Below are 24,152 nucleotides of genomic sequence, written 5' to 3' on the forward strand. Positions count from 1 at the left end.
AAGAGCTCCCTATGTCTATTCACCCGCCTTGTCAAGGCCGTCATCGTAAATAAGAATTTGTTCTTAACTGACTTGCCAAGTTAAATAAAGGTTCAATTAAAAAGATAAACAACCAGCCTTCCCAGAATAAAGTTAGCCAAACAGTGCCTCTTGGAGGTTCAGAGGAGGACATGTGTATTACATCGAAAACCATACCCTCTCCACTCACCTGAAGAAAAAGTGTCCAAATCCAAGTCCATTACAGACACATAGATGACTAACAAAAGGATAAAACAGGCACATAAAAAAAGTCAGGCAGTGAAATTAAATAGCACAGTATCAACCATGTGTGATGTCACTGGAATTCACAGGCTCAGGGAGGTGCGTCTTAATGTGCGTGTGGTGAATTGTGTGGTGTTGTGGAGAGGTGTGTGTGTGTACCTGCATAGTGAGGCATGCTACCCAGCGTGCCTGGCAGACGGCGGTGAGAGAAAGTGAGAGGCCGAGAGGAGATGTTGACACACCAACCACCAGCCCAGATGCCAAATCAAATCAAAGTTTATTTGTCACGTGCGCCGAATACAACAGTTGTGTGAAGACCTGCTTACTTACAGGCTCTAACCAACAGTTGGGGAGGTGTGGATCCTCTCCAACATATTTCAAATCATTACTAGGACTTCTATATCAAATCCGTAGGACTGTAAAGCTGTCTGGATGAGTGGAAGCTGTCTGGTATACAGGACAGACTCTTTGCCATGTGCTTTGTGTCTAGTCATACAATGAGTACTCAGTAGGCATGTCAGAAGAAGACAATTTTGTACTAAATTCAAGTGGATTTATATCAATAGATACAGTGAACAACATCTATACATTATTCTTACATCTTTACATCTACTACTTGGTGTCTCTTGTTTTAGTCAATACATTTACTGGCTTTCTATGACAGTGAGGAAACAATCCTCTCAGCCATCAGTGTGCTCAGGCAAATTATCATTTCAATTCAGAGAGTAAATTGAAATTCAATACATAAATTGAAAATATGACTAAATGAATTCCAATTATCTTCCTGAATTGAAAACTGATTTGAACCCAACTATGTGAGGCAAATATAATCCATCTGCAAACATAACTGCTGACTCATTACAACCATGTTCCCACTAGTTAGTAGCTTGAGTCAGCTTCAGAGATTTCTGCTGGATGTTCTTACTGAAGGGCATCATAAAGTCCTCAAAGTCCACCTCGTAGGAAAACCTCTCCCTCTTCTTCTGCATCTTCTCTACCAGCTGGCTGGTGGTGGTCTGCTTGCCCCATACCTGGAACATAAAGTAGGGGGAGAACATAGAGTTGTATAGAAGACATTCACCATTTTGAAGTAATCAACTGGGTGGGACTTCCTATGAGGTAAGGAAAGATCACATAATTCCATCCAGGTCATCAGGAGGGATCAGCCAATTAATTATACTGGTGAGCAAACATTCCATAACTGCAGGTGGCATTAAACCTCCAACCTTGAGTTTATTTATACCTGTTCAAAGAACACACTCCAGGTGGCAGTGTGCACCCTTTCAGTTTGTTCTTTGAAGTAGTAGAATAGTAGTAGAATCAAATTGACTACTTCAAAATAGAGGCCTCAATGGCGCTGCCCGTGCCCTCAAAAACGCAATAATGGGACGGATACAATGCTGCGATCTCTATACAACTCTATGAGGGAGAAACAACTAAACTGAACTAAACCAACGTAGTTCAACTTTATTTTAATATACAGGTTCAATTCCCCTCCTGGACTTCCATGTACAGTGGGGCAAAAAAGTATTTAGTCAGCCACCTATTGTGCAAGTTCTCCCACTTAAAAAGATGGGAGGCCTGTATTTTTCATCATAGGTATTCTTCAACTATGACAGACAAAATGAGGAAACAAAATCCAGAAAATCATATTGTAGGATTTTTAATGAATTTATTTGCAAATTATGGTGGAAAAATAAGTATTTGGTTCTCACAGACCTGTAACTTCTTCTTTAAGAGGCTCCTCTGTCCTCCACTCGTTACCTGTATTAATGGCACCTGTTTGAACTTGTTATCAGTATAAAAGACACCTGTCCACAACCTCAAATAGTCACACTCCAAACTCCACTATGGCCAAGACCAAAGAGCTGTCAAAGGACACCAGAAACAAAATTGTAGACCTGCACCAGGCTGGGAAGACTGAATCTGCAATAGGTAAGCAGCTTGGTTTGAAGAAATCAACTGTGGGAGCAATTATTAGGAAATGGAAGACATACAAGACCACTGATAATCTCCCTCGATCTGGGGCTCCATGCAAGACCTCACCCCGTGGGGTCAAAATGATCACAAGAACGTTGAGCAAAAATCCCAGAACCACACGGGGGGGACCTAGTGAATGACCTGCAGAGAGCTGGGACCAAAGTAACAAAGCCTACCATCAGCAAGGGCATTGAAGATGAAACGTGGCTGGGTCTTTCAGCATGACAATGATCCCAAACACACCGCCCGGGCAACGAAGGAGTGGCTTCATAAGAAGCATTTCAAGGTCCTGGAGTGGCCGAGCCAGTCTCCAGATCTCAACCCCATAGAAAATCTTTGGAGGGAGTTGAAAGTCCGTGTTGCCCAACAGCCCCAAAACATCACTGCTCTAGAGGAGATCTGCATGGAGGAATGGGCTAAAATACCAGCAACAGTGTGTGAAAACCTTGTGAAGACTTACAGAAAATGTGTGACCTCTGTCATTGCCAACAAAGGGTTTATAACAAAGTATTGAGATACACTTTTGTTATTGACCAAATACTTATTTTCCACCATCATTTGCAAATAGATTCATTAAAAATCCTTCAATGTGATTTTCTGGATTTTTTTCCCTCATTTTATCTGTCATAGTTGAAGTGTACCTATGATGAAAATTACAGGCCTCTCTCCTCTTTTTAAGTGGGAGAACTTGCACAATTGGTGGCTGACTAAATACTTCTTTGCCCCACTGTACATGTCTTGCAGAAAAAAATAAACATTGTTACCAAACTCATTTGAGAGAGATTCGTTGTCATTTTAATCTGATTACTCCTGCTACATCAGCACTGCAACGGCATAGCAGTCCTACCGTTTTTGGCACATAGCTGATGTCCACTTTGTTGACTTGTCCGCTGATGATCTGAGTGCTGTGTCGAATGATGCTCTCCTTCAGGGACATCGCTTTATTCACTACCATCTCAGATGGAGCAGGTGTCACCAGACCATGACCCTGGGGGGGACCATGGCAACACAGTCATCAAGGAGGCAGAGAAAACAGCAATCAAGGTTTAGGGTCAGTTCCATTTCAATTCAGTCAATTTCTGGAGATTGTATCAGCATTTTAATTCTACATCAATTGAAATGTTGACTCATTGATTTTCAATGAGGATTTATTAATACTTAGGAATTTCAATTCATATCTTGACTGAATTGAAATAGAATTGAGCCCAACCCTGGAGCAACATTGAAGTAACCACAGTGACACAGCAAAAACTGGAATATCTTATGTTTCACTGAGTCTTGGCTGAACAACAAAATGGATAATATAGAGCTGGCTGGGATTTCCATGCATCGGCATTACAGAGCAGCTACGTCTGGTAAGACGAGGTGTGGGGGTATGTGTATTTGACAATAACAGCTGGTGCATGATGTCTAATATTTAAAAAAGTCTCAAGGTATTGTTCGCCTGAGGTAGAGTACCTCATGACAAGCTATAGACCACACTATCTACCAAGAGAGTTCTCATGTGTATTACTTGTAGCCGTCTATTTACCACCACAAACCAATGCTGGCACTAAGACCACACTCAACAAGCTGTTTAAGGCCATAAGCAAACAAGAAAATGCTCATCCAGAAGCGGTGCTCCTAGTGGCCGGGGACTTTAATGCAGGAAAACTCCTTTTTGCCTCATTTCTACCAGAATGTCACATGTGCAACCAGAGGAAAAAAATCTAGACCACCTTTACTCCACACACAGAGATGAACACAAAACTCTCCCTCACCCTCCATTTGGCAAATCTGACCATAATTCTGTCTTCCTTAATCCTGTTTACAAGCATAAACCACAACAGGAAGTATCAGTGACTCGCTCAATACGGAAGTGGTCAGAGAGTCGTGTAGTGTAGCATCCACTCTGTTTTGCTAGCACAGACTAGAATATGTTCCGAGATTCATCCAATGGAATTGAGGTGTAATACCACCTCAGTTACAGGCAACATCCACACCCCCATGCCCTCAGACGAACCATCAAACTCAAGAGCATGTATTGAGCATGCGCGGACCAACTGGCAAGTGTCTTCATTGACATTTTCAAACTCTCCCTGACCGAGTCTGTAATACCTACATGTTTCAAGCAGACCACCATAGTCCCTGTGTAAAAGAATGCGAAGGTAACCTGCCTGAATGACTACCGCGCCCGTAGCACTCACGCCAGTAGACATGAAGAGCATTGAAAGGCGGGTCATGGCTCACATCAACACCATCATCCCGGAAACTCTAGACCCACTTCAATTCGCATACCGCGCCAAACAGATCCACAGATGACGCAATCTCAATCTCACTTCACACTGCCCTTTCCAACCTGGACAAAGGGAACACCTATGTGAGACTACAGCGTTGACTACAGCTCAGCATTCAACATCATAGTACCCACAAAGCTCATCACTAAGCTAAGGACCCTGGGACTAAACACCTCCCTCTGCAACTGGAACTTGGACTTCCTGATGGGCCGCCCCCAGATGGTAAGGAGTACAGGCAGTGACTAATCACGCACACCAGAGGGGCCCCGGGGTGGCAGATGTGTTGTTGCCTACCCTGTTCACCCACGACTGTGTGGCCAAGCACGACTCTAACACCATCATTAAGTTTGCTGACGACACAACAGTGATAGGCCTGATCACGGACAACGATGAGACAGCCTATAGGACAGCAACCTCTCCCTCAATGTGAGCAAGACAAAGAAGATAATTGTGGACTACAGGAAAAGGAGGACCGAGCACGCCCCCATTAACTTCGATGGGGCTGTAGTAGAGCAGGTCAAGAGCTTCAAATTCCTTGGTGTCAACATCACCCAACAAACTATCATGGTCCAAACACACCAAGACAGTCGTGAAGAGGGCACGACAACACAATATTTGGCATGGGTCCCCAGATCCTCAAAAGGTTATACAGCTCCACCATTGAGAGCATGGTTGCATCACCACCTGGTATGCCAACTGCTCGGAATTCAACTGTAAGACACTACAGAGGGTAGTGAGTGCGGCCCAATACATCACCGGGGCCAAGCTTCCTGCCATCCAGGACCTACAGTATATATTAGGCAGTGTCAGAGGAAGGCCCGAAGGCCCAATAAATTGTCAAAGACTACAGTCACCCAAGTCATAGACTTCTCTCTGCTACCGCACCGCAAGAGGTACCGGAGAGCCAAGTCTAGGACCAAAATTCTTTTTAGCAGCTTCTACCCCAAAGCCACAAGACTGCTGAACAATTGATCGAATGGCCACCCAGACTATTTACATTGACACCCTCCCCTCAGATACTCGCTGTTTATTATCTATGCATAGTCACTTTACCCCTACCTACATATACAAATGACCTCGACTACACTGTACCACCGCACATGGGCTCTGTACCGGTACCCCCTGTATATAGCAATTTTATTTTACTTGAGTTTGAATAGGGACTCGCATGGTGTCTCTGCCGGCTACGATGCCTCTGGTTATTGAGAACTACACCACGGCCTTGTCAGCAAGTAATTCTACACGTCTGGACTAATTTGCTTACAAGTCTCTGGGGTAGGGTAACAGGGACTATCCTTTTACACTTTTTGGTTTTCGGTCACATTGAGAGATGGGAAAATCTCAATGTGATCAAAAAAGAATGGGTGAGTGTGACCACATCTTTGACATACATGAATATGATGATTGGTTAACAGTTTTACCATCGATCGGATCAAAAATAGAAAGAAACGGTCAACGTTGTTAGGACAAACCAGTAGCATGAAAGGTTCTTGTACCTTTTCTTGGGCAGTGGCAGGTCTGGGTTTAGGTTGAGGTTTACCCCCTTTTCCTTTCTTGTTCTCCTTGAGTTTGGGCAGAGAATCAATCTTAGCCTGGACCAAGTCCACAATCCTGAAGTCTGCATAGGCACGGGCGATGTCCAAGCAATTTTGCTCTGAAACAAAATGCACTTATTCAAATGACAGAAAAAGTCTCTGAGGCAGTCTATCAACCAAAACAGTCAACCAACTCGGGTGTTCTGAGTGCTGACCTTATGTGTAGTTTGGGTAGCCTACAGAGTGAGTGAGTATTCATTCATTGTTTTGCTATTTAATATCCTACTGCATCATGCTATTCATGATGGTATTACAGTACCTTTCTTGTTTTCTGCAGCGACCTTTGCCCCGACCTTGATGAGGTAGTCCACACAGCAGGGCCTGCAGCTCTCGATGGCCCTCATGAGGGGTGTGGCACCATTGAGAGCGGGCGTGTCCACCTTGGCACCTCTCTCCACCAGCAGCTCCATTATGTCCAGTTGTCCTGCGTGACAAGCGTGGTGGAGGGGCGTCCAACGGAACTGGTCACACACATTCACGTCAGCCCTGTGGTATATAAGAAACACACACAGTACAGTACTGAAATAGGCCTAATGCTATGACTGACTAAACCACTATAACTTTACCGGCATAATCACACTGCAATATAAAGCAAACATCGAGAACTAAGGTGACTAAGGTGTTCCATAAACTAAAACTAAATAAACTCGTCCAGGAGAGAATTCTATCTCACCCCAAATTGAGGAGGAATTGGGCCACCTCGTAGTTTCCACTGGAGCAGGCAGTCATGAGAGGGGTCTTATAGAAGCGGTCCTTCACGTCCACCGGGACCCCCTGACTGAAGGCCAGGTTCAGAGACTCCAGGTCCCCCGTCTTCACACAGTAGTTGATGTCGATATAGACCCTCTCCGGCTTGTCTAGGTACCAGGCTGAATCATCCTCTATCGGGTGGACTGGCGGGTGGTCGCGGTCGAAACGAGTGACGTCAGTACAATGCTGGTACGTCTCGATCATGTAGTGAGGCGGCCCGCCGTCGTCCCGTCTGTATATAAGCTCAGGTGGGATGGTACAAATAGGAATGGGGAGAGTGAATTTAGCCTTTTTCTTGCCCTTTTTACCTCTCTTTCCTCCTTTCTTCTTCTTTGGACCATAAGAGGCGATGGTAAATGATTTCTGGAGGTACTTGAGGCCCTTGAAGAAGTCACTGACGTTGACTAGTCCTTCTCTCCTTTTGTCGTGGGCCACTACCACCTTATGGAGCTGGTCCAGTTCCACTGGGGCCTGGAGCTTCTGCAGCACAGATATGAACATTTCCCTAGAGACTGTCTCCGTGCCCTTGGCTTCTGATTCGTCCAAAAAGGCGTTCCGGAGGGCGGCCTCGTGCTCGTGGGACCAATCGTGGAGGGTCAGGGCCCAGGGAGTGTTGGGATTGGACACCCCGGTTTTGGAGTACTTCCCGTGTATCCTCTCTGCTTTCTTGAGTTCCTTTACCACTGCCTTGTAGCTGTTGTCTTTGGCAATATGACGGGGAAGAAGGCCCTCCTGGTTTTTTTGTTTGGGGTTACAACCTGAAGTTATCACACAATAAAGATGGAAACCCTTTCGTGACTGAAGTGGAATAAAAATCTGACAAATCAATAGCCAGCTGAAAACATTCCAAAATGCTGGGAATAAAATGCATAAAATGCTTAAAAATGTTTCAAACACATGTTCACTGAGCTTACCGTCAATGTGTTTGTATGAGTTTAAGAAGGACTGATTCATTCCGTGTATATTAGTTACAGTATTAGTAAAAAAAAGCATGTTAGTTAGGGCACATACCTCTCTGTGCTAGGAACCTGCAGCAATCAGTGAAGCCCCCTCGGGCAGCGTAGTGCAGTGGAGTGTCCCCCTCTGATGTCATCACCCCCATGTCAGCTGAGTAAGCAGACAGCACCTGGATCACCTACAGGAAGTCAATACAATTATATTAAATTATATTAACTGATGATGCTTGTACACAAACAGATGACGTATAGGGCCTGTTTCCCGGACCCAAAATAAGCCTTGTCCTGCTCAATGGAAAATGTCTATAGGAAGTGTTTTTTAGTTCAGGACTAAACTTAATCTGGGTCCAGGAAATTGGCGCATGAAGTTCAGACTAGGGTTGCAAAAATACCGGTAATTTACCAAAGTTACCAGAATCTTCAGTCATTTATTAATTAACAGAAAATATATGGCAATCTATCGTGACTTTGGTCGCAACTTTTTTTAAATTATGGTTCAAGAGAAAATAGTCTAGTTAATAAAAAAAGCATCTAATCAACCACGGCATTAACTCTGCAACTCAACCAACTATTGACTATTTTCATAACTGCCACTACTTTGACGCCAAAACATTAACAACAAATACATATTGACATAGTAAAATAAAATAGAAGTGTGTAAAAATATATATAAAAGGATATTTCATGCTGAAACCCTCATATTATACACCAATAGTACTCACTAAATTGATGGTTTACATTTAGGATAATGTTTGACATCTTTGTCATTCTGTTTTTCTATTTTAATAACATCTTATTTAGTTATTTCATATATTTTATATGTGATAAGGCCACACAGAGGGCCCAAAATAATTAGACACTAATAATCTGAAGTACCCAAAAGGCCCACTAGATGTCTTTTGATAGATTACATGAATCCAAAAAGTTTCCAGTAATTTACCCTCCCTTTGCAAACTTAGTACAGATATATTGTATATGTGGCCCATGTGGGAATTAAAGCCACAATTAGACATGGGTAGTCTATACTGACAGACACCTGACATTCAAATGAATTATTACTGCTTAAGCTACCTGGGGTAGCAGGTAGCCTAGTGGTTAGAGCAATGGACTAGTAACCGAAAGGTTGTTAGACTGAATCCCTGAGCTGACAAGGTAAAAATCTGTTGTTCTGCCCCTGAACAGGGCACTGTTCCTAGGCTGTCATTGTAAATAAGAATTTGTTCTTAAATCTGTTGTTCTGCCCCTGAACAGGGCACTGTTCCTAGGCTGTCATTGTAAATAAGAATTTGTTCTTAAATCTGTTGTTCTGCCCCTGAACAGGGCACTGTTCCTAGGCTGTCATTGTAAATAAGAATTTGTTCTTAAATCTGTTGTTCTGCCCCTGAACAGGGCACTGTTCCTAGGCTGTCATTGTAAATAAGAATTTGTTCTTAAATCTGTTGTTCTGCCCCTGAACAGGGCACTGTTCCTAGGCTGTCATTGTAAATAAGAATTTGTTCTTAACTAACTTGCCTAGTTATATAAAGATCAAAAAAAAAAAAAAACCCACCTCAAAGAATCCCCCCATGGCAGCGAAGTGTGTGGCGTGGAGGTGGTTCTTGTCGAGGGTGTTGGGGTTTGCCCCTCTCAGTAGGATGGCTCTGACCAGCTCCACAGCCCCAGCCCTGGCTGCCTCCATCAAAGCAGTGCGGCCTGTCATCTGAAGAGACAGGAGGATGTCACCTCTATGTGATATATGTGTGAATATGAAGACCAAATGCACACACATCAAAGTCTTAGTTACCTTATTCTATTCTATATCTACATTACTCAGAGACAACAATTCAGGTCATTTCCTCTCCCATAATTCACAAGTCACATTTTAGAAAATATAAAATTAGTTGAATCCAAAATGGCACACTTATAATTTGTCAGCAAACTGTACCTAATAAGACTAAAGTATTGTACTAAATAGAGAATAGGGTGTAATTTCAGATTTGCCCATTGATCTCCCAGAAACGCCCATGTCATGTGTTATGAGACCTGATTGGCTGAGTTGGGGTCGGCGCCCTGCTCCAGGATGCTGAGGCACATGGCGGAGCAGTCGGCGGCACGTTGACACGCCAGCAGGAACACGGGTGTCCCGGTGAGCGAGACGTTGTTGACATCAGCCATGCTGTGTAGGGCCACCTGCAGGCAGCGCATGTGGCGCTTGGTGGGGAAGATGCAGTAGAAGAGCACACCTGGGAAAAGAGCCAAGAGCCACCAAGTGAGCCATTGAGCTGAAGGGATCGGATTACCCAGCAGGCTTTACAGGTAAGGGAGAGGTTCCCTTCTGATCTGTAATTAGATGTGTCCACAATCATCCCCACTAAATAGCAAAGACTCATTGACTGTAAACTGAAGACTGGACCACACTGCAATTGAGGCTATTATCATAATTGGGCTTTAAGGAGTTTTGTATGAGCACCGTTGGGTTGGCTCCTTTGGAGGGAGGGAGTCAATTCGAGCCGCCTGAGACACTGATCTCATCAATATGTAAACAGAAGAAAGCATGCATTTTCATGAGTCAAACAGCCACGTCATTCAACAGGAGGCTACCAGACTGAACTTGAAACAGAACTCAACTCTTGGTATCAGAGCTACACACACAGTAATACAGTAAGTAAGCAAACTGTGGAGTGGAAATTTGAATACAGTGAATACTATGGTTTGAATTGATGCAAAGAGCACATTTCCATCTACGGGTAATAAATAAAGTAATATTATATTTTATTCCATCCCATTGCATAAAACTATATTCTCAGTGGCTGACTATTCTACTCTACACTACTCTACTCAATATCTCTAGCAAACACAGCATCACCTAATCTGGGGGTTGACTGGATCCTCTCACCTTTCCCCTCAGCATCCAACAGGTTCATTTTAGCGTAATTCTTAGCTAGCAGGGCCACCATGCCGTCGTGCCCCATCTCAGCTGCTAACATGACCGGGGTGCGCCCCCTTTTGTCCTGGACGTTGGGCTGGGCGCCCTGGGCCAGCAGGAAGCTGACCATGTTTGTGTTGTTGGCCACAGCAGCCAGGTGGAGAACTCCGGTGCCCTCTCGTGGCTCTGTCAGGTTGATGAGGTCCTCCACACCCATGTCTACCATCTTCTCTATCTGAGGCTGGTCTCCCTCATGGACATACTGGAGGAGCCGGTAGATCTGCAGCACCTGCAGGCGACCCTCAGCCACCGGGGTCTTCATTATGGGTCAGTGGGCAAGTAGGAGCTCTCGTTCCAGACCAGGGTCAAATACTATATGTCAAAAGTTTTAAATAATTGAGTTTCACTTTATTTACATTTGTCTGGTACAATGTAGCCAATGGTATAGTCCCCAAAATGCACATTTTAAACCAAAGCATGCACAACTCTCGCAGAACTAAACTCCACTCTATGGTGAAGAAAGTTTAGAAACTTCCTTTATAATGGTGTATAAACTTCCTTCAACGTGGAGTGGAGTTTAGTCCGATAACACAACTCAAAAAATAGCCGACCTTCAACTATATGTATTTCTTTGACACTTTCTCCTTGAGATTAAAATACAATAAAACTGTAGGCCCTATAACGTTACTATCAACTCACTCTCACATCTCCTTGTGGCCATTCTGCCTCGCTGTTGTAAACTGTTTACGTTCCGTTTACGATATCAAATCAAAAACAAGTGGGGTAGGTCTGGCTTGTTTACGTGTCTGCCTAGCTACGTAAAATATGCCTAGCTACGTAGAATATGCCTAGACCAAACTAACGTAAACTGCAAAACAATTTGAAAGACAGCTTTTAAATTGTGCTTTCTTACCTTGAAAAAAATTCTCACATGCAGAAACTATTTCTATGTGGTTAGTTTGTTGACAAATCCAGTCATCATTGGAGCGAAATTAACGCGTAATCGACCGAATAGTTTGTTGTTTCAAAGCACAACCTGTGACTTTTGTTGGAGAGCAGGGTGGGAAAGAATTCCCATAGCAACGGAACGTGCGGGTAAAATCACTAGAGGATGGGCCTCAAGGAATAACTGCCGGCATCTTGAATGCTGGCAGGCAACGCGCATTCTATCTTACTCAATGGCCATGCTCTTAAGTGGGTAGAATTACGGGTTCGTTGCACTTCACTGGCGTTGCAAATATCAGTTTACATCGTGTTTGTCAGTCCTGTCACTCAAGCACAGTCTTAAAGAGAGTAAAACCACAAGCCAAGGAATAAGATCAGACTGCGAGAGTAAAAGAGGATGAATATTGCCTCCCCTCTTCAAAATCAAAAAGTAATCTCCAAATATTCAGGGTTGTTCAGCAGCACAGTGAAGTAGAGCTATCATATAATCCTGGACATCCGTTTTCACAAGTGCAACAGTTTACAGTTGTCATAGAGAGGAATTGAGTTTAGCCTAGCTGTTTGCTAGCACTATTGAAATGTTTGTGTTTTTATAAAACACTACAAAACACTCCACTTAGAATCTCATTCTGGATAAAGTCTCTGCACTACATTTTGACCCCCCCCCCCAACTGTGCTGTAAATCCATATTTGAATAATGCTTCTTACAACAAAAATATGCAAATATGGATTTATTGGACATTGGATTTATTAATTAAATTGAGTGGAAAGAATGAGATTCTGATATATGAGTTAGTTTGGAGTGTTTGAGCGTTTTATAACATGCTTAGACACATTTTCATAATGCATTATTGTCTATAGCAAGCGAAGACTCTGTAACCAAACAAAATATATATATATTTCTTTAAGTTTGGGGGAAACAACTACAAGCACAAAAATAGTGAAAATAAGGTCACATGTAAAAATGGGTGAACTTCCCCATTTAGTCAAAGCGGAATGAAGACAAGGCCTCAAAGGGATAAACAAAAAAATGCAAATATGTCATTTAATATGTCATAATTTAATTTTTTAAAATGTCAAACGTTAGTATAAGCTTATTATTTCTTGTTTTGATATAACTATATTTAGAAAAGTGATAAAATAACATGTGCACTACTCTAGTAGTGACACAGTAGTGAAACAAGACGTCAATAGTGATTTTGAGCAGGCAAAAAGTAATAGAATGTTTTCAATAGTAATTGAAAAGGGTTTATGTAGGAAATTAAATAGTCTCATGAGCAATTCAGTAGGGACACAACACTACGTACACAGATGGCACTGGCAGCAGTAATTCAATAGGAATTGAGTAGACATACAGAATTCATGTGTAGGCATTGTGTAGTAATTCAATCGTGAATGTGTAACGCCCAACGCAGGAGATAAGAAGCAGGTATAGGGAGTGAACCATTTAATATAGGCGGACATGCAACGGAACAAGAGCGTCTGGACACAAACCCGACACACAATGCTACTAAAGAGAAGACAGGAGCAGACATATGCAAGGGCAATCAACAAAGTGAGGGAGTCCAATGAGCGCAGCTGCAGGTAATGATGGTAACAGGTGCATGTAATGATCGTCAGGCTGCCACCCAGCATCCCACCTGGGCGAGCCAGACGAGGCATGGAGGCTGGACAAACCGGCTAAGGCCTAGAAGCCTGACGATCTTGCTGCAGCGTAGAAGCCCCATTGGCCAGCTGAAGCATGACGTGGATGGGAACCTGCCGAGTCAACGAAACCTTTCGAGCTAGCTATGACAGCCCGACGAGCCAGTTTAGGCAGCCCCAGTTCCATTGGTGGCGGAATCCAAGTCCGATGTCCCCAACAAAACAAAAAAAAACACCATGATGCTTCTTGTAATGGTAGTAGCATTCTGTAACACCCAACACAGGAGATGAGTAGGTACATGGAGTGAACCATTTAATATAGACATACATGCAATGGAACAAGAAGAGCGTCTGGACACAAAACACAAACAATTCTACTGAAAGGAAAAATACAGAGGAACAGACATATATGCAGGGGCAATCAACTTAGTGAGAGAGTCTAGGTGAGTCCAATGAGCACAGCTGCTGCGCGTAATGATGGTGGCGTCCTCGCACCAGGGATGGGGAGCGGGAGCAGGCTTGACAGAATGTGTAGGATTTAAGTAGTAGGAACCCAAAAGCTCAATAGTTACACAGTAGTCATTAAGGGAGAATTATGTAGTGATTTGAGTAGGAAATATGTAGTGTTCACCAGTAGTGAAACGTCCCAATGTATCATTACTACTTAAATTACTGGTTTGCTACACATCAATAGCAATCAAGTAGTAAAACCAGTAGGTTCTGTGTAGATCTTGTGTAGTAGTAATTCAGTAGTTATAACGACACAGGACGAGACCCAAATGCAGACACAAGAGGCAGATGGTTCGAGTCTCTGATATTTATTCATAGATAAGGGGGCAGGTCGAGGACAGGCAGAAGTTCGTAAACCAGGTCAGAGTCAGATGAGTACAGGACGGCAGGCAGGCTTGAGGTCAGGGCAGGCAGAAAAGTTCTGGACTGGGTGGACTAGAAAAACAGGAGTACGGAAGAACACGCTGGTAAGCTTGACAAGACGAACTAAGCAACAGACAAACAGAAACCACTGGTAAAAATACACAGGGATAATGGGAACAAATGGGAGACACCTGGTGGGGGGTGGAGGCAAGCACAAGACATGTGAAACCGGTCAGTGTGACAGTAGTACTTAATGAGGATTCCTCTTTCAGATTCCGCTGTGACCTCTTGACCTCTGATTGAGAATAACAGTAATATCTATTTTCATCTGCCTCACTTTTCATTGCGTTATCATGCATTGGAGCAAAATAAAAAAGTGAAGTTGAGACTACACAGGAAGATGTCACAGAGCAGACTGATGCAAGGTCAGCTATTCCCCTGAAAAGGTGTGGTGATGGAAGAAGTACCCTTTTTGGTACAGCTTAACTGAGAACGTTTATTTCAAATGAACCTTCAAGTTCTTACCTCTTTCTCCTCATCTCAACTTCACAATCTTGAAACTCAGAGCCAGTAAATGAAAAACAAACAAGTCATTGAAAAAAATTAAAGCAAATATTTTAACATGGCACACTGTCACACCCTGGCCATAGAGAGGCTTTCATTCTCTATTTTGGTTAGGCCAGGGTGTGACTAGGGTGGGCATTTTATGTTCTTTTTTCTATGTTTTTTTATTTCTTTGTTTTTGGCCGGGTATGGTTCTCAATCAGGGACAGCTGTCTATCGTTGTTCTGATTGGGAACCATACTTAGGTAGCTCTTGTCCACATGGGATTTGTGGGTAATTATTCCGTTTTGTGTGTCTGCACCAGACAGAACTGTTTCGTTTGTTCTGCTTTGTTATTTTTTGTTCTAGTGTTCAGTTTTATAAAAAATCTTGAACATGTACCACGCTGCACCTTGGTCCTCTTCTTTAAACAGCCGTTACACACACATACCTCTCAAACAAAATCATTATCTCTTACTCAATGACCAAGCACAGGGAAGTAAATTGGCACATTGCGACTGCTTTAAAAATATATCTTGCAACAGACATGGTGAGAATTGAATCTGATTATTCTGCTAATCTCTTTAATATATCAATATAAGCGTATAGTCTTAATAGTGAATAGTCTATGTTTCAGGGTCTTGATCTAACGGTAGTATATTCAGTCTGTTGGTCTACCAGTGGGAAGGTTGACCTTAGTATAGGTAATGTCTGCTCTCTGGCCCTACGCACATATGTAACAGTATAGCTTCCGTCCTTCTCCTCACCCTACCAGGGCTCGAACCAGGGACCCTCTGCGCACAGACAACAGTCACCCTCGATGCATCATTACCCATCGCTCCACAAAAGCGAGAACAACATTTACATTTACATTTAAGTCATTTAGCAGACGCTCTTATCCAGAGCGACTTACAAATTGGTGCATTCACCTTATGACATCCAGTGGAACAGCCACTTTACAATAGTGCATCTAAATATTTTAAGGGGGGGGGGTGAGAAGGATTACTTTATCCTATCCTAAGTATTCCTTAAAGAGGTGGGGTTTCAGGTGTCTCCGGAAGGTGGTGATTGACTCCGCTGTCCTGGCGTCGTGAGGGAGTTTGTTCCACCATTGGGGAGCCAGAGCAGTGAACAGTTTTGACTGGGCTGAGCGGGAACTGTACTTCCTCAGTGGTAGGGAGGCGAGCAGGCCAGAGGTGGATGAACGCAGTGCCCTTATTTGGGTGTAGGGCCTGATTAGAGCCTGGAGGTACTGAGGTGCCGTTCCCCTCACAGCTCCGTAGGCAAGCACCATGGTCTTGTAGCGGATGCGAGCTTCAACTGGAAGCCAGTGGAGAGAGCGGAGGAGCGGGGTGACGTGAGATAACTTGGGAAGGTTGAACACTAGACGGGCTGCGGCGTTCTGGATGAGTTGTAGGGGTTTAATGGCACAGGCAGGGAGCCCAGCCAACAGCGAGTTGCAGTAATCCAGACGGGAGATGATAAGTGCCTGGATTAGGACCTGCGCCGCTTCCTGTGTGAGGCAGGGTCGTACTCTGCGGATGTTGTAGAGCATGAACCTACAGGAACGGGCCACCGCCTTGATGTTAGTTGAGAACGACAGGGTGTTGTCCAGGATCACGCCAAGGTTCTTAGCGCTCTGGGAGGAGGACACAATGGAGTTGTCAACCGTGATGGCGAGATCATGGAACGGGCAGTCCTTCCCCGGGAGGAAGAGCAGCTCCGTCTTGCCGAAGTTCAGCTTGAGGTGGTGATCCGTCATCCACACTGATATGTCTGCCAGACATGCAGAGATGCGATTCGCCACCTGGTCATCAGAAGGGGGAAAGGAGAAGATTAATTGTGTGTCGTCAGCATAGCAATGATAGGAGAGACCATGTGAGGTTATGACAGAGCCAAGTGACTTGGTGTATAGCGAGAATAGGAGAGGGCCTAGAACAGAGCCCTGGGGGACACCAGTGGTGAGAGCGCGTGGTGAGGAGACAGATTCTCGCCACGCCACCTGGTAGGAGCGACCTGTCAGGTAGGACGCAATCCAAGCGTGGGCCGCGCCGGAGATGCCCAACTCGGAGAGGGTGGAGAGGAGGATCTGATGGTTCACAGTATCGAAGGCAGCCGATAGGTCTAGAAGGATGAGAGCAGAGGAGAGAGAGTTAGCTTTAGCAGTGCGGAGCGCCTCCGTGATACAGAGAAGAGCATTCTCAGTTGAATGACTAGTCTTGAAACCTGACTGATTTGGATCAAGAAGGTCATTCTGAGAGAGATAGCGGGAGACTACTTCAAGGTCTAAGAGCGTGCAACGTCACCGATTGAAACACTATTAGCACGTACCCCGCTAACTAGCTAGCCATTCCACATCGGTTACACATACATCGTTAAACACGTATACACACACACACACACAATAATCAAAGTGAATAATGTTGATGAATCGATTTACTTACATCACTGTTTGCTTGCACCACATTTCCTGTGTTGACGGATTTCCTGAAAAATTATCTGAAATCGTACAATCGTGAATCATTAATAAAATTACACATTTCACACCAAAAAGAAAGGTTTCCTTTACTATACAACATTATAAATATCTACCACCTGTATGAAGGAAATTAGGTCAGTTCAGATAGAATAGAAGCTGATTTCAGAGGGTAATTAAGAGTTGTAGATGACTTACGCACCCTCCACCTGAAGATGACAACCAAAGCTGCAGCCACACACACGGCCATAAGCACCACTGCCACCCAAATCACCTCCGACTGGGTAAGAACTGATGGAGAAAGACACAGAGCACACCTGTGTCACTTGAGATCAGCCTGGCTCACAACAGAAAGAAGGACTGACATACAAATTACAAAGTACATAAGGTGCCTTGCAAAAGTATTCACCCCCTTTGCCGTTTTTCCTATTTTGTTTCATTACAACCTGTAATTGAAATGTTTTTATTTATTTGGATTTCATGTATTGGATACTCACAAAATAGTCAAAATTGGTGAAGTGAAATTAAGAAAAAAAAACGTTAAAAAAACAAAAACAGAAAAGTGGTGTGTGCATATGTATTCACCCCTTTTGCTATGAAGCCCTTAAATAAGATCTGGTGCAACCAATTACCTTCAGAAGTCACATAATTAGTTAAAGTCCACCTGTGTCCAATCTAAGTGTCACTTGATCTCAGTATATGTACACCTGTTCTGAAAGGCCCCAGAGTCTGCAACACCAATAAGCAAGGGGTAACACCAAGCAAGCGGAACTATGAAGACCAAGGAGCTCTCAAAACAGGTCAGGGACAAAGTTGTGGAGAAGTACAGATCAGGGTTAGGTTATAAAAACAAATCAGCAACTTTGAACATACCATGGAGCAGCATTAAATTAATTATTTAAAAAATGGACCACAACAAACCTGCAAAGAGAGGGCCGCTCACCAAAACTCACAGACCAGGCAAGGAGGGCATTAATCAGAGAGGCAAGAAAGAAGAAAATAAGCAAACATGTTTGATGTTCCCCAAAAGGCATGTGGGAGACTCCCCAAACATTTGGAAGAAGAAGGTATTCTGGTCAGATGAGACTAAAATTGAGCTTTTTGACCATCAAGGAAAATGCTATGTCTGGCGCAAACCCAGCATCTCTCATCACTCCGAGAACACCATCTCCACAGTGAAGCATGGTGGTGGCAGCATCATGCTGTGGGGATGTTTTTCCATCGGCAGGGACTGGGAAACTGGTCAGAATTGAAGGATTGATGGATGGTGCTAAATACAGGGAATTTCTTGAGGAAAAACTGTTTCAGTCTTCCAGAGATTTGAGACTGGAACGGAGATTCACCTTCCTGCAGGACAATGAGCTTAAGCATACTGCTAAAGCAAAACTTGAGTGGTTTAAGGGAAACATTTAAATGTCTTGGAATGATCTAGTCAAAGCCCAATCATTTGGTTACTAGTCCAACACCCTAACTACTAGGCTACCTCACCTCAATCCAATTGTGAATCTGTGGTATGATTTAAAGATTACTGTACACCAGCGGAACCCATCCAACTTGAAGGAGCTGGAGCAGTTTTGCCTTGAAGATTGGGAAAAAATCCCAGTGGCTAGATGTGCCAAGCTTATCCAAGAGACTTTAAGCTGTAATTGCTGCAAACGTTGGCTTTACAAAGTGTTTCCTTTGGGGGGAGGGGAGGGGGGGGGAATAGTTATGCACACTCAAGTTTCCTGTTTTTTTGTCTGATTTCTTGTTTATTTCACGAAAATTATATTTTGTAGCTTCAAATTGGAAGGCATGTTTTGTAAATCAAATGATACAAACCCCCCCAAAAATCAATTTTAATTACAAGTTGTAAGGCAACAAAATAGGAAAAATGCCAAGGGTGATGAATACTTTTGCAAGCCACTGTAGATGAGGCACAATGAGGTACAGCAGTGAAAGTGTTGCCTTGATAAACAGGGTTTGATTTTTACTTAGTTTTCCTCCTTTGTCATTACCATCATTATCAGGCTTAATATTTCTTTCTTGTTAATTTCTTCCAGATCATAGTAGCATAAAAAGGATAACACAGGAGTTGGTGGCACCTTAATTTTAGAGGACGGGCTCATGGTGATGGTTGGAGCGTAATTAGTGGAATGGTATCAAATACGATGCCATTTCATTCACTTGGTTCCAGCAATTATTATGAGTTGTCCTCCCTCAGCAGCCGCCTATGAAGAATACATACTGTACCTGAGAATGTAGAAAAACAATGTAGTCAATGGAGGTCTTCACTTTTCCCTTGTCAGTCAGCTGATTTCTGAGAGTGAGCACATGCGGCTATTCTGTGTTGATAGGTTAACAAAGAAACAGTTCCTCCTACATGCTTCATTTAGAGTTATTTATGCAACTTTAGTTATGAGACATATACGTTGGGCTATATGTTTAGATTTTGTAATACATTCTAAGGCTGCATGATGCAACTCATGATGATTTGGAAAAAGTTGCATGAAAGGCATGAGCTCTGCATTGTTTCTTGCACAGGCTGCACAGACTTCATCAATCTCTCATTCACAATTTGACTAGCACTTGAATTTCCGGGAAGCATCCTCCTAGTGTGGCCGTAATGCCCCCTAAAAAACTCCATGCCTTTTGCAGCCAGTGACCATTGTGCCCTTGGGCTGAATATAATAATTTGAATTCCCTTCACCCAGCTGCAGATTCCAAAGCAACACTCAGATATCTCAATTCTTAGTAGACACTGCCCGTCAGGTGATCGGGTTTTTCTCATAGTCATCTATCTAAGCTCCGAAGTAGGCTACAAGTGTAGACAGACACATGCAACATTTTTATCGTATTCTGAGGCGCATATTGAAGACGTTAGCAGAACTGTCCACATTTACTTTTCTACAGCCAACAAGATGACTATGCCAAACAAACAGAAAAAGCACTAGCCTATATCTACTATGCCCAATAGTATACACATTTTCATATTCTATTGTTCAACTTGTCCTTCTGTGCGAGAAATAAATATTCTGTACATAGTCTGGGACAGTTGTGGGATGCGATATATTCTAAATTAATACAACCACTTGCATAAAAAAAACTGAATACACAATCCTCAAAAGTGACCACAAATGTGATTATGCATGTAATGCTGAATTTAAAAAGTGAGTCATTTTTTGTGTGGTAATTTTTACCCTTTTTCTCCCCAATTGGTACAGTAGTTACAGTCTTGTCCCATCACTGCAACTCCTGTACGGACTCGGGAGAGGTGAAGGTCGAGAGCCATGCGTCCTCCGAAACAAGGCCCTTCCAAGCCGCACTACTTCTTCTTGACACACTGCTCGCTTAATCCGGAAGCCAGCCGCACCAATGGGTTGGAGGAAACACCGTAGAACTGGCGACCGTGTCAGCGTGCATGGACAAGGACATCCCAGCTGGCCAAACCCTCCCCTAACCTGGACGACGCGGTGCCAATTGTGCGCCGCCTCATGGGTCTCCCGGTCGCAGCCGGCTGAAACACAGCTCGGGATCATACGGATCTGTAGAACCGCTTGAGAGAAACTCCCCAAATACAGGTGTGCCAACCTTGAAGCGTCATATCCAAGAAGACAAGGGTGTTATCGCTGCCAAAAATGATTCAACAAAGTACTGGGTAAAGGGTCAACACATAACTTCTATGGAAATAATCCATTTTCTCACACAATTCCATAGCCTATAGAAATGTTGCGCAACATGAGCTCATGGGCTCTCATGAAGTGTTTGATTTTAGTTTAGATTACATTTGCATTGATGTCAGAGTGATTAGAGGGACAATAGAGTGGTGAATACCAGGCAGTTTGGTAGGCTTTGGTAGGCAAGTTTGGTAGGCTACTAATGACTATCAGCAGCATCAGAGCTTGGAGAAGCCTAGTTACCATGACTAAACGGTCATATGGAATTTGACTGCGGTCATGACTTGTGACTGCCGGTGTGTTGGTAAAGGAGTGCCAACAAAGAAGCTCGTCAAAGGTAATTCATATTTTATATTTTATTTCTGCGTTTTGTGTAGCGCCGGCTACGCTAATTATTTCTGTTTACGTCCCCTTTGGTTATTTCAGGGGTTGCATGCTATCAGATAATAGCTTCTCATTCTTTCGCCGAAAAGCATTTTACAAATCTGACATGTTGGCTAGATTCACAACGAGTGTAGCTTTAATTGAGTACCCTGCATGTGTGTTTTAATGAAAGTTTGAGTTGTATCGAGTACTATTAGTTGGCGCTCTGAAATTTCCGCTGATTTGGTCCCTGTACAGGGACAGCAGCCGTAAATTAACAGCCCTACTTGCACCCTCACCTTTTTCCCTCAGAACAGATTCAATTTGTCAGGGCATGGACTCTACAAGGTGTTGGAAGCATTCTACAGAAATACTGGTCCATGTTGACTCCAATGCGTCACACAGTTGTCAAGTTGGCTAGATTTCCTTTGGGTGGTGGAGCATTCTTGATACACACGGGAAACTGTTGAGTGCGAAAAACCTAGCAGTGTTGCAGTTCTTGACACAAACCAGTGTGCCTAGCACCTACTACCATACTCCATTCAAAGGCACTTAAATCACTTGTCTTGCCCATTCACCCTCTGAATGGCACACATAAATAATCCATGTCTCAATTGTCTTCTTTAACCCGTCTCCTCCCCTTCATCTACACCGATTGAAGTGTATTTAGCACATGACATCAATAAGGGATCATAGCTTTCATCTGGATTCACCTGGTCAGTCTGTCATGGAAAGATAATTTCTTCCTCTGTTCAATGTTGTTTTGGATTTGACTTAGTCTTACTGAGACGTCACTTCTTAGATTGGCTAATACCATCTTCTTTGATTTGATGTTGATGCGCAAGGATAACAGCAATTTTATCACACCAGGCCATTTGGATATAATTGTACATTTTGACCAGTGGAGGCTCTTCAGAGGATTTCATAAAAATAATGAAACAATTGTTAAAACCCTTTTTAGGTAAAACATGACTAAATATATTCACGTAACCAAATAATTTATTAAAAACATACGGTTTTGCAATGAAGGTCTACAGTAGAACTCTAGGGTTGCACGAGGGACAGCTAGTTCCCCTCCTCCTCTGTATACATTGACTTCAATACAAAACCTAGGAGGCTCATGGTGCTCTCTTCCATAGACTTACACAGTAATTAGGACAATATCCGGAGGATATCCTCCAACCTATCAGAGCTCTTGCAGCATGAACTGACATGTCGTCCACCCAATCAAAGGATCAGAGAATGAATCTAGCATTGAAAACACAAGCTACACTGCAGTGCATATAATGGGGTGAGTAGTTGAGAGAGAAAGATTAAAGGAAAAGCAAGAGCGAGTTAGCTATATTTTGTTGTATTTATTTTCCTTTTTACTTAGCGAATGCAGCTAGCTAGTTTAGCTTACTCAAACAACCGGCTCAAACAGAGAGGGATGCCATATTAGCTATCTGGCTATGCAACACTGGAACTCTTCCAAGTCAAGGTAAGCTTTTGGTTTTTGTACTTTTTTGTCACCGGGGCCCCCAGGTGTAACTGCTAAACTGCTTGCTGACTCTATACTGTCCTCCATGATTGTAGTGGGTTTACTAACGCGTTAGTTCTAGTATCTATGTTGACTACGATGTTAGCTAATATGGTGACAAGGATGTAGGCTGTGTGTAGCGGTTAGCAGTTATGATACAGAGGTTTGGATTGGTCACAGACTGCTGTTGTGTTGTGCACTTAAGTCCACAAGCGAAAGGGAAAAAGTGAGAGGAGGAGAGCACAAGAATGCGAGAAGGAATTATACAATGAGCCAATGATCATGCTGTTTGTACGTGGCAGCTATGAAAGTGAACTGTATTTGCGTGTGAGCAGGGGTGTATTCATTAAACCGATTATGTTGAAAAACGTTTATTAAATGGAAGCAAACGTAAGGAAACGAGAATAAACATACCGGAATTTGTCCAATAAAAACTCTTGCTTGCAACTGTTAAACTAATGATTATACCCTAGATCAGCTTTATGCAGGCAAGAGTGTGCACGGCGGTATTGAATGTGTCAATGTTTGTTGCCTTGATTACTCAAATTTCTCTTGACCTACGTGACCTATTTCTCTTTCATTCATAGGCTAGGTTGTAGCAACCTCATGATGGGTATAGGGAAAGTGTTTAGTATCATGTAGTAGCCTAAACCTATCGTTGTTCAATTTAGCTGAATAAATGCAATATGAATGACAGTCATCCAATATGCTGTAATAGAAATAAGGCCATGCTCATTAAAAAAAAAGAATTTAAAAAAGAGCGTCCTCCCTCATCATAAACGGCACCGACCGTTTATGCCACTGATGTTGACATACCAAAAACTGCAAACGGTGATCTTAATTTGACCAGCTTCTCACAGCAGGAACATAACCCTGCAGCAACAGGACATGTTTGTAGGGGTTGATACATTTTTAGTTAGGGCAAATCAAGTCTGACATTTTTAAGTGTATATTACAAACTTTAAAAGCCTTTTTTTAATCGAATACACGACAAGTTCGCATTTCCAGCTGCTCAGGACATTACCTGTAACAGAGTGATCAAATTAATATCCTACACCTGTATATTTGTTTTATTTAACTAGTCAGTTAAGAACAAATTCATATTTACAATGACGGTCTAGGAACAGTGGGTTAACTGCCTTGTTCAGGGGCAGAACAACAGATTTTTACCTTGTCAGCTCAGGGATTCGATCTAGCAATCATTTGGTTACTAGTCCAACACCCTAACTACCAGGCTACCTGCCGCCGCTGTATCTTAAATTTCTGGCTACATCAGTTTGTTTGTGGGTGAATGATCACAATAAATGTGATTCAAGAAGTCATCAAGGATAATGCGGCATGATCCTGTCGTATTGACTAAAAAGAGAACTTGGATTGCACAAGTTTTTGTTTGAGTTACTGAGAATATGG

At 43.1% G+C, this 24,152-nt stretch overlaps 1 protein-coding gene across 2 annotated transcripts; it reads right to left on the reverse strand.

Moving 5' to 3' along the window:
* Positions 1-357: 357 nt before the first annotated feature.
* On the reverse strand, positions 358-12,119 carry LOC124016924 (ankyrin repeat and EF-hand domain-containing protein 1-like). Of its 2 annotated transcripts, none has more exons than XM_046332258.1 (10): positions 11,423-11,490; positions 10,694-11,095; positions 9,841-10,040; positions 9,368-9,517; positions 7,874-7,997; positions 6,786-7,620; positions 6,372-6,598; positions 6,014-6,171; positions 3,089-3,229; positions 358-1,292 (listed from the first exon to the last, which is right to left on the reverse strand). In XM_046332258.1, exons 2-10 carry the CDS (start codon positions 11,043-11,045, stop codon positions 1,137-1,139), a joined length of 2,343 nt encoding a protein of 780 aa, XP_046188214.1. In that variant the 5' UTR covers positions 11,046-11,095; positions 11,423-11,490; the 3' UTR covers positions 358-1,136. The 2 variants fall into 2 exon arrangements, with proteins under 2 accessions (XP_046188214.1, XP_046188213.1); XM_046332257.1 differs by lacking the exon at positions 11,423-11,490 and adding an exon at positions 11,637-12,119 and having other exon boundaries at positions 359-1,292.
* Positions 12,120-24,152: the final 12,033 nt, after the last annotated feature.

The sequence above is a fragment of the Oncorhynchus gorbuscha genome, unplaced genomic scaffold (assembly GCF_021184085.1).
Source record: "Oncorhynchus gorbuscha isolate QuinsamMale2020 ecotype Even-year unplaced genomic scaffold, OgorEven_v1.0 Un_scaffold_12:::fragment_2:::debris, whole genome shotgun sequence".
NCBI lineage: Eukaryota > Metazoa > Chordata > Actinopteri > Salmoniformes > Salmonidae > Oncorhynchus > Oncorhynchus gorbuscha.